Here is an 11,246-nt window from a genome sequence, read left to right as displayed (position 1 = left end):
TCGCCGTTCACTGGTCCTTGATAATTCATGCAAAGTGTTCAAGCAAAGAATGCAGCTGAAGTCACCGTTTTGACGAGGGGACTTTTATTCCTCAGGGCAGAGTGACTGGCAGCCACATTTATCATTTGCTCATGCGTGAATTTGGTCTGGTCACTTAAAACGCTGGCTTCAGCGAAATTACTTTGTTAGACTATTGTGAATCACTTCAGACCTCAAGTTTCCTATGAACTTTCATAGTCGTAATGAGACTGGTCACCTTATACAGAGAGGTCACAAAGAGAGAAGCCTAGTAAAGAAAGAGGTCAAATGATAAAGATATACAGATACTCCCGATTGTACAAGAGGTGTGTTGGCCGCTGCGTCCAGAACGTTAAAGAGAGAGGCGCAGAGTGATCAACCAGACACACATCCGGTTTGCTACCCTGCACAGGGCAGGAAAAGAAGGAAGGGAGAGAGAAAGAACTAGGCTGACCATGCAACAGATCAAGTATAATGAATCTTACCATGGTGCGTACTGACGCGCGCCTGCTCATTGCGCCCTTCACACCTCTCATCCTTACCTGAAGCAGCAAGCATGCAGTACGCACGGCCGACAGCTTAAGTTCCTGCAAAAGTCTCCCTCTAAATTACTAAGTAAAACATAAAAAAAAGCCAAATCATCGAGCCACATGCGTGACCACTACTTTCGTCACTTTTCCAGTGGACACCGCAGCCACACGACCAACTGCAGCTGGCGCCCTCGACGGTGGCGCGTGGCGACGTGGCCGGAATCAAGCGTGAATAAAAGAGAGATAGGTAAATATTTATTTTGCTCCAGATCCGGAGCACGTAAATCAAACAACATCCAGCATGGCAGCCTCCGTCCGAACTCCGAAGCGGCCGTTATGACCAGCGCGTCGGTGAGAATGCGCAGCTCGATGCCGGTGTCGGTGATGGTGAGTTTATCAATAAGAGCCAGCAACGCGTCCGCACCAGACCGCCGGAACACGCAGCCAGACGCCGAGGTCGGTAGAGCCGGTTCAATATAGGGCCGACAGTAGCATTAACCTCGGTATAGCGAAAACATTTAAAAATGATCTGGTCTATAGCGAAGGAATTGCACATCAGGGAAAACATTTTCAAAGTCTTGGCTACATTGCGGGTGGTGGCAAAACGAACACTTACAGAACTTCCGAACGGTGTAAAAACGGTGTCTCCTATGCATGGATTGTTTGAATTATCATACATATGCGAATGTTTCTTTATATTTAGACTTTTTTTTTCCATACGAGAGAGACTCTAAGCGCGTACTATCATTATGCGCATCCATTTCTTTTTCCCGAATGATTGCGACCGCAGTAAGATCCGCAGGTTACAGCCGTGTGCCTCAGGGCACTGGGAGGCCCAGCGCCTTGTAGACCTTGCGGTACACGTCGCATTCTTCGCCGTGGAAGTCTGATCCGATGCTCGCATTAACGGCGCGCATGAAGACGTGCAGCGGCTGCTCCTTGGTGAACGCAGGCCACTCGCCGACTCCCGGCGCCGTCGGATTCCTGCGAAGAACAGTCTCGCTTACGCAAGCCTCGCTTACGTATACACTGCAGGGCTAGGCAGTATCGAATACATATGTATCTTAGATACTACTGCTATACCTTAAGATAACCTTACGTAAGTGTGTCTTACGACAGTCGTCGTTCGAACTAAACCGTTTCGTATACCTGTTTATGATGCGCGACATTCTGTTCGATGGTTTGAATCTTTTTTGGCATTACATATCGCAGACAGTCGCCATCATGCGTACGTTTTCCCGAGTTATCTTAATATGCTCCACGAAACTAGTATTTCTGTAGAACAGATTTCGAAGGTAATACTGGATTGGATTGGATTTACTTCTTCGATGGCGTGTTCCCACTGCGAGGGATTGGCCAAGATTTTGATGGTATTAGGAACATGTTGGTACTGATTCTAGCAGCCATCGCCATCTTTCTCGGCCGCCTTTTATACATGGCGCGCTCCGGCGCTTGTGTGTCGTGTTGCGAACTGCGAGATTAGAAGAAACAAGGAAGAAGAATAAAAGATAGCTGCTTCTTTCCTTTAGTCATTCAAAAGTTCTCAATAGCGATTCTTTTGAGACTCGCATAATCTTTTTCTTAAACCACCCGATTCTTGACCAATCCCTCATAGTGAGTGTGAGCCACTCTCCGAGGCAAGCAAGCAAGCTAACCGCTTCTGCTCCTGCTATCGGTGCGAACGGTCCTCAGTGTGATCTGGTCCTCAGTGCACCTGTATGATCAACGGGTGCTGGACGGTTTTCAAACTGCAGCAAGCAGCTTTTTTGCTGAGCGTCTACTTTTTGTGATACTGGAACTTTGTATCATCAAGGCAAATAAATCTGTATCTGCACCTCGTGTGTATTTTGCAACTGTATCATAATACATTCGGCAAGACTTGGATTACTATCTGCATTTTCGATACATCGGGTAAATTATGGCGTATCGCAATGTACAAGATACACATACCGCAAAATTAACAAAGACGTGAGTTTTCTTTTTTTTTTGCTTAATCTAGCAATTACAGCAATTAAAATATCGTCTAAGTGACGGCGATATTATGTTAACTGATATTTCTAATACTCAAACACCATTAGGAACATGATTCATGCACAACACAGTGACACCATTGAAACTTCGCATTTTCCAATTTTAATGGATGGCGATTGTCTGCTTGCCTGAACTCTCTTGAGAAAATAGGTTGCTGTGCGGTGGATTAGTAGATCTTAAGATAGGTAGGACATTCGGTCAAATAAGAACAAGAGCTTGGGGGCGTAACCCACCATCCCGTCTCAAAGCGGATACTTAAAGCATCCATCCATCCATCGCATAAGAATGACAGCATTTTCATCTGTACTACGTGTAGTGCCTTTTTCAAGCATGAACCCCTCCTTTCGATTGCATATGCCTTGGAACTATATCCGCCTCTAGCATAACTAAGCTGGATTCATAGTATATGTAAGCGTTCTTATTATGTCAACAAATGCATGTTTCAATACCCTGTACCCTGTTACTTCCGATCAGCGCTAATGTATGATGTAATGAATGAGCAATACGAGTATAATCAATAAAAATATATTGCAATCTACTGGAGGACGTACTTTTATCTTTAAGGGTATTTAAGGGGAACAGTTCCAGTTTTTCATGACACGCATATCTATGTCGCTTCAACAACAGGTTTCTTACGTACGGCAAGAAAAATTATGATATGGTAAGTGAAATTTATATGCATATTACAAAAAAAGGAAGCTGATTAATCAAGGAGTGATATCAATGCACAATTCTTGCGTTAACAGTAAATAAATAAAGAAAAGCAATAGAAAAAGTAAAGAAATCAAGAAAGTATACATAAAACGTAGCGTGGGCATACCCTGTGTTGACGTACGAGCCGATAACTTGCATACAAGTTCTGCTGTGCTCGCGATCCGCATCCGAGTAGCGCTCGGGAAATCGGTATGGCATTCCGAACGTGAACTGGAGGTCCGCGTAGTGAGTGGAGCCCATCCAGGATGGCCAGAAGCCGCGTTCGTACCGGTAGTCGTGCATGTAGAAGTACACGGGACGGTTCGTCTTGGCGAACGCCTCAGCGTAGAACCTGGTCGGGCAGAAGGCCAGGTAGTCACCCAGAATGTCCATCAGCGCTTTCAAGTTCCCGCTATAGTCCGAAACACCGGGTACGCGGCGCAAGTAACCGTCGATGATCATCGACCGCGTCTCTTTGGGCAGGAAGCCCAGGTAGCGCTGTGAAAGTAAGTCTACAACCTCTTGCTTCGTCAGCTCCGGTGCCGACGTGAAGTTTATGAAGGACGGGACTCGGAAGTAGAGGAACACGCCGCCTTCTTCGGTCGTCGCTCCTGCGAGGATGCTCTCCAGAGGGATGAACAGGCCCCTGGATATGGCGTCCACTTCCGGCAGCGGAAGGTAATCGTCACCGTGCGAAGGCGTGAAGGTCACTACCTCTGCGGGAAACTGTGTTTCTTCCGCGTCGATGATCTTGTCGACGGGCGCCGAGCGGAGGCACTCGACCACCTGCTTGGGATTCTTCTTCGACGACGGCTTCGAATCATCCAGGCAGCCAACGTGCTTGGCGATGCGGTCCGCGTACGCGTGGCCCACGGCGTTTTGCGGCGGCACGAGCCAGTAGTTGCTTCCGCTGGCCATAATGGCGCGGTGAATTAGACCGGCGTTGCGAGGCGCGACGAGCTGCGCGCCGATGCCGATGGATCCCGCGCTCTCACCGTACACGGTCACTCGGCCAGGGTCGCCCCCGAACCGAGCGATGTTGCGCCGCACCCAGAGAAGGCCGAGATGCTGGTCCCAGAGGGCGTAATTGCCGCTGGACGAGCCCGGACCGGTGTAGAGGAAGCCGAAAGAACCGACCCTGTAGTTGATGGACACCACGACGATGTCCCCCACGGCGGCCAAGGCCTTGCCATCATAGAGGGTCTGGGAGGCCGTCCCGGTCCTGTAACCCCCTCCGTGGATCCAGAAAAGGACGCCGAGTGGTTTCGGTCTACCTAGCGGGCTCCAAACGTTCAGATAGAGACAGTCTTCGCTGACCTGGTCCCTCTTTACCAGCCACGGAGAAGGCGGGAAAGAGCCGTTGGCTTGGGCGCAAGGACTGGCGAAGCTCAGCGTGTCTAGGGTCGTTGGGTGCCACGATTTGGCCGGCACTGGCCTGCGGAAGCGTAGCTCACCGACGGGTGGTTCTGCGTACGGGATGCCCAGGTACCGCGCTACGTCCACGCCACCGATGTGCTCGATGACACCCCTAACGTGGCCGTTGAGCGTTTCAGTCGTGATGTATCGACTCGCCAAAACACCGGTCGCGGTCATGCACAGCGTGAGAAGCCCCACTGAGACCGCCGACAGCATGGTTGACAGTGGCGCCTCTCGTGGCCCACTTGTGGGCAACATGCGGTTATATTTATAATCTCCCGGCTGCGTCCTTGACATACAATCCGAAAGATGCGCCGAGAAGGCCCGGAGTTAACGGTCCGTGTCGCCCTACAAACTCTTATTGGTCGCTTCGTTCCTGCAAGGGCACTAACACTTGGTGACAAGTTCAAGAACGATTGCTGCGGAAATGTACGCATAATCAAGATAAAAAATCCTTATTGCACGGAGTCGTGTTTAGTTCATATCGCAAGGAATGCGCATAAAAAAATAACTGTGTAGAACAAGCTGGTAGTAAAGGGGTCATTAATGTGTACAGACAAGAGTCTGTATCTGACCGCTATCAAGAGAGAGAGAGAGGAAGAAGACAAAATTGTGTAATGTAACGCCTCTTTTTCGATTATTTGGGGAAACCAAAGTGAGAGGTCACGCCGTCCTTGTAAGTGACGCCCATGCCCAACGATCCGAGTGTCAGATGCCTTACTATCGCAAAAGTGTTATATTAGACAGTAGACAGTTTGGCGTCCGCAACAGCTCTGCGTACGCAGGAAACGCGCGCTGGCTACAGTGCGCATGCGCAGGAGCACGCGCAGTCTTTTGCGTGCTCCCGCAGCCTTTCAAGAGCTGCGTAGCGTGCGCTCCGGGTTGTGGCGGCCTTTGCGAGACGTTCTCGCGTGTCCACGAGAGCGCAGTTTTCGATATTGCTCCGGTCGAAGATATGATTCCGGCTTGTGGCTTGACTGGCTTGACTTCGTGGCGGCTGATATCGGCTACACAGTTTCAGAAGCTGGCATACGGGTAGTGTGCTGGGCAGCACACTACCGGCTCCTGCGCTTGCAAATCAGCCATCCCCTTCTCTCAAATTCTGCGTCCGGCCAACTACTGCCGTTTCGTGCGCGCTCGGTTCGCTATATAGGTACGCACAACCGCGCGCGCGCTGCGTATACGCGTGCTGTTGAGGACGGGCAACTAAAGATACCTATTGCCTCGTTGTAATGACGGTGAAGAACGACGGAGTGTCAAAACTATGAGTTACAAATATATAACTCTTTGTTGGGCGAAGTTATTCCCAGCAAAAGAAGTAATGCGCTCAAGCACGATAGCAGCGGGCGAAGTCTGTAGTCGTCGAAACTCTGGTATATGTGTCAAGCGCGTCGGCTTCTACACATGACTCTTCGAAAGTTACCTCGCAGAAAATACAACACTAGAGAGAGAGATACCTCAGCGGGCTCACGTACGGGCCAGTGGGCGCGCGGAGACGCCACTGCGAATGTGCGACAGCGTTTTTACGGAGCGGACCGCTCGCTCGATGGTGTCCCCTCCCCGGCGAAGCGCGCGAACCACTGTTTTAAACATGAAATGCTTTTAGCTTCCGTTTTCGGGGACCTTCAATAGACCTTAAGCCAAAAGCCAGAGTCGTTATCCGGGCACTAAACGTGAATATCGGGCGAGTATAGCGACAACAAACTGAAACTATTCGGGCAACCAGTCTAAACGTTACAAAATGCGGTCTTTGGCCTCCAGCTCTTTGGACAGGACCGCATTACATACGCAAGTTACTGCCCAGACAAGTTACAAAAATAGTGTTTCCAAGTTCTTCCTAATCTTTGTTCCCGATATCACTCAACTTGTAATTCATCTCTCTCTCTCTCTCTCTCTCTCTCTCTCTCTCTCTCTCTCTATATATATATATATATATATATATATATATATATATATAGTTATGGCTGAGTAAATCCCGCTGGCCGCGGTACTAAAATGAAGAAAAAAGAGTACGACGTACTACGTTGAATAAGCACAGTATATTTGACTGACGTTTCGGCAGGTGGACCAGCCGAAACGTCAGTCAAATATACTCTGCTTATTCAACGTACGTCGTACTCTATATCTTCATTATATATATATATATATATATATATATATATATATATATATATATATATATATATATATATATATATATAGTCATATAATGAGAAGCCAACAAACACTGACACCAAGTACAACATAGGGGAAATTGCATGTGCTTAATAAATGAAATAAAGTAATGATTATTTAATGGAAATTAAAGTGGATGAAAACACAACTTGCCGCAGGTGGGAACCGAACCCACAACCTTCGCATGTCGCGTGCGATGCTCTACCAATTGAGCTACCGCGGCGGCGTTTCCCCATCCACTTTCTTGGGTATTTATGTGTACTCCCAGGGTTCTACTAGTACACATAAATACCCAAGAAAGTGGATGGGGAAACGCCGCCGCGGTAGCTCAATTGGTAGAGCATCGCACGCGACATGCGAAGGTTGTGGGTTCGGTTCCCACCTGCGGCAAGTTGTTTTTTCATCCACTTTAATTTCCATTAAATAATCATCACTTTATTTCATTTATTAAGCACATGCAATTTCCCCTATGTTGTACTTGGTGTCAGTGTTTGTTGGCTTCTCATTATATGACTAATAAATATCGGGTCCCTCGGTTAACCCCCTTTCTTCTCGTCTATATATATATATATATATATATATATATATATATATATATATATATATAGTACGCTGTAGTTTTATTTCTATGTTTCTAATAGTGACTTTCAAAAGGCAGTACAGGTGACTATGCACTTCCTTGTCATCTCTTGGCGCTGCGCGCTGAACACCAGAGTCCGCGAGTTTCGCTGCGCGGGTTTTACATCGCCTCGAGAGATGGCACCTTGCTGCGTGGCGTCTTCTTCAGGCACTTCTACCCGCCGCAGTGGCTTAGCGGTTATGGTGGTGCACTGCTAAGCACGAGGTCTCGGGATCATATCTCGGCCGGGGCAGCCGCATCTCGATGGAGGCGAAATGCAAAAACGCCCGTGCCCCGGTCATGGGGGGCACGTTAAAGATCACCTGGTTGCTTAAATTAATCCGGAGTCCCCACTACGGCGTGCCGCATAATCAAATCGTGGTTTTGACACGTAAAACCCCATAATTCTATTCATTATTCTTCTATCTGGGCAGTGCGCTGCCTGCCATGGCGTCTTTAGCTGCCTGTCGTGCGGCCTTCAGCCGGTTTCCTTCTTCCAGCTGGGCAGCGTCCATATGGACCAGTGCACAGTTTGTATGCGTGTGTTTAGGTTTTTCTTTTTTTTATCCTTTTCTCTCTCACCTATTGCATCCCCTTGCCCCTCCCCCAGTACAGGGTAGCCAACCGGAGATAATCTCGGGTTAACCTCCCTGTCTTTCCTTTGCCTTTCTTTCTCTCTCTTGGCGTGGCGTGGTGCGGTGTGGTGTGGTGGGATGTGCCGTTGCGAACATGCGCTGGCATGTTAAGATTGTGGCTAGTATCATCTCCAACAAATCCGTTTTGCCGGTTGCCATTTCATGCTTACATCTACTCTCTATTACGGCAGAGCCAACAATTTCTTGCGAAGCAAACGTGGCGACCAGCTGCACGAACAGCGGCATGTCGTCGGCGTCGTCTTCAAACGTGGCACTGGCTCGCCTGCAGGCGAGAATGCCTCGGAAGTGTTTCACAACTGTACAGGACCTCTGTATCCTGCGAGTGGTTCGAGCAACGAGGCGGTTGGACGACGATTTGAAGTGGATAGCCGAGATTGAGAACCTGAAGAGAGCGCACTGATACTTTCACGGTGATGCCAATGTTGCTCGACGGGTGGCGCAGCAAAGCCCGCTCTGCTCTAAACCTCCGCTCTTGCTCCGTTCTACTCCGCTCCTCAACCGAGCGAGGGATCGCTGAGCTATAGAATTCTTTTAACGCGGCGCTCTGCTGTGGTCTCCGCTCGCCCACTGGGCCCGCTGGCCCGTAAACGCGCTGAGCTATAATTGCCTAATATTCGCGTCGCGCACACAATCTTATTGCAGTAGGTTCAGCGAGAACTTACGCGACGGGTAGAAACAACGACAACATCAAGTACGTTCCAAATCATGCAGGCGCGTTCTTGAGCTGAGGGATAACGTTAAGTCGCCGGGTGAAGTGCATTCTCGGGAAAATGGATAAAGAAGTACACGTGTCAATACGTTTAATTTGCGGAGATCATTTTATAACCATAAGAAGTTTCTCATTTACTCTCGGCGGACCTGAAAGAAACGCGCGAGGCTGTCGAGAGCGCGGTTTACTTGCAAAAACTGGTTAGGCCATAGTGCCTTCACACAGCATCTTCTGTCGAAAAAGAATTTTTAAAAAAGCTTTGGCGCCGCTCCACTGACAGCAGCTGAATCGGTGAAATCTATGTAGATTCCCAGGGAGGCGAACTCTTATCCTCGAGCTCCTCGGGCGTGCATGGCTAAGAGATGCTGCAGGACTCGGCGACGTTTCAAATGCCTCCATTTCTTTTGACAAAAACTGTACTTGACGATGAAGTTTCATTATATGTCCGTGTATAGCATTGCGTAGTCCTTTTATAATCCTTGCGCAAACAATCGTTGCGATGTCATTTCTATAGTCGTTTCTCTCTCTTTCACTACCATGGTTCCACAACTTAAGCGCTAAGCTCTCAATCTCTTGATATGGAATTACGGTTTGCTTGTATTTCACATCGCAAGATGAAAGCACTTGCTTTTTTGAACCCATGTGTAAAATAGTTTACCTGTTCTCTGCTTATTGCGATGTCATTACTGTGTCAATAGTCATTCGACATTAAATGGGGGAATTGTGTCTATGCTGCAAACAGCGGAACAGTCATGACCCGCATTGGTTATACAAACTGAGCATAACAGATGGAACTCGTATGCAGCCTGTTATACAACTCGTCGCTTCTATAGTCAATCTAAGAAGGATAAATTCGGTTTAGGAATTTCCGTTTTTAACATAGTTAAACGTGCGTTTACGTTAAATATAATGTTCGCCTAAATCGGATATTATAATTATCACACTGCAGAGACACGCATCTATTGTCACTTGGCACTAACTTTCTAGATTATTACGGACGTCATTTGACGCCTCCAAAATAGAAAGGTGTTGGAAACTTCTAATGAACCTTTCATAACATCTAACTGAACACGAGTGCGGATACATTGATTCTGTAACATATCGTCGTTCGGCAGCGACGGTTTGCATCGACGAGTCCTGCTTCAGCAAGATTGATTGATCGATCGATCGATCGATCGATTGATTGATTGATTGATTGATTGATTGATTGATTGATTGATTGATTGATTGATTGATTGATTGATTGATTGACGATGGTCAGTGTTAAATTTCGTGCTGGATGAGCTCGGTAATGAAAAAGGTCACCGCTTCTTGCCTCCCCGACGCGAAACACATACACCTATTCGGTTAAATAAAATAATGTGCCTATTCAGCAATACCTACAAATATACTCATCTGTCTAGCATCAAACAACTTAAGATTATCATCAATAAGTGCGACGCGCTTTATTCAGTAGGCGTGACAGGCTACTGTTGACACAGCGTAGCAGGAGGCACTTCCCGAAGGCGTATACGCACTAGTTGGAATGAATACGCGCCGTCTGTGGCTGTAATCGACCACTGACGGGTCACTGTCCTCGCGGCATATATAAATCACAATCGCTCTTCAACGCATTACGGCCCCTGGACGATCTGCCACTGTCCTTACGGGCAAAATTTATAAGAAGGTTGCTTGTTTGTTTGTTTGTTCACTAAAAGTGAGGCGTCAGCTTTGGTGAAGTGATGTATACTCACAGCACGCACTAGATGATGGTCTTCCCATTCAGGCAATTACAATTTCTTGTTCAACATCGAGCCAGAATCTCAATCAAGGCTACTGCAATGTGCACCACGGCATCTGGAGACCCTCTATCACCCGCTTCGACTAAAAAGTGCATGCAACAGTCTTATTTTTTGCGATGGCGAGATTTCAAGTCCATGTTGTGACAACTTGGCGCAGCGGAATCTCTAGAGCGCATCTGGCTTGAGTGCCTATAGCTTACAGAGATGACAGAGATGGGCGACATCGATGTAAAATGAACACGGAAAAGCTCGACCAAGGCCCCTTCATACTCACACGGATGCTGGCCGGGTCCCTGGCCTTGCCCATCAAGACAGAGTGAAGTCCTTGGCTTCTTGTGTTTACATATTCAATTTATAGCTTTGCTCTCTAAACTATATGCACGCAAATCGTCTTATCAAAACTGTGTGTTTCTTTTTTTCCTTCTTTCTTTCTTTCCTTTTTTTTTTCATTAAGCGTCATGTTTTAACAAAATTACTTCTCTTCATTGCCTCGGACACTTATTCTGCTGCCAATAAAATCACGAGACCTGCTCATACTTTTTTTGGTTTCTGTCCAGCTTCTTCTACGGTCTTTCTTCTCCTTCGTCGCATTGAAATACCATGAAGGCCAAAGTACGC

General features: G+C 47.5%; 1 protein-coding gene across 1 annotated transcript; it reads right to left on the bottom strand.

The window, feature by feature from the left end:
- Window positions 1-783: 783 nt before the first annotated feature.
- Window positions 784-5,056, bottom strand: LOC135900273 (cholinesterase-like). The gene is made up of 2 exons (XM_065429713.2): window positions 3,400-5,056; window positions 784-1,532 (listed from the first exon to the last, which is right to left on the bottom strand). The coding sequence occupies exons 1-2, from the start codon at window positions 4,983-4,985 to the stop codon at window positions 1,367-1,369; spliced, it is 1,752 nt and encodes a 583-aa protein (XP_065285785.2). The 5' UTR covers window positions 4,986-5,056; the 3' UTR covers window positions 784-1,366.
- Window positions 5,057-11,246: the final 6,190 nt, after the last annotated feature.

Source organism: Dermacentor albipictus, chromosome 1 (genome assembly GCF_038994185.2).
Source record: "Dermacentor albipictus isolate Rhodes 1998 colony chromosome 1, USDA_Dalb.pri_finalv2, whole genome shotgun sequence".
Classification (NCBI taxonomy): Eukaryota; Metazoa; Arthropoda; class Arachnida; order Ixodida; family Ixodidae; genus Dermacentor; species Dermacentor albipictus.
The sequence above is the reverse complement of the archived record's forward strand: the minus strand, read 5'-3'. Positions and strand labels throughout refer to the sequence as shown.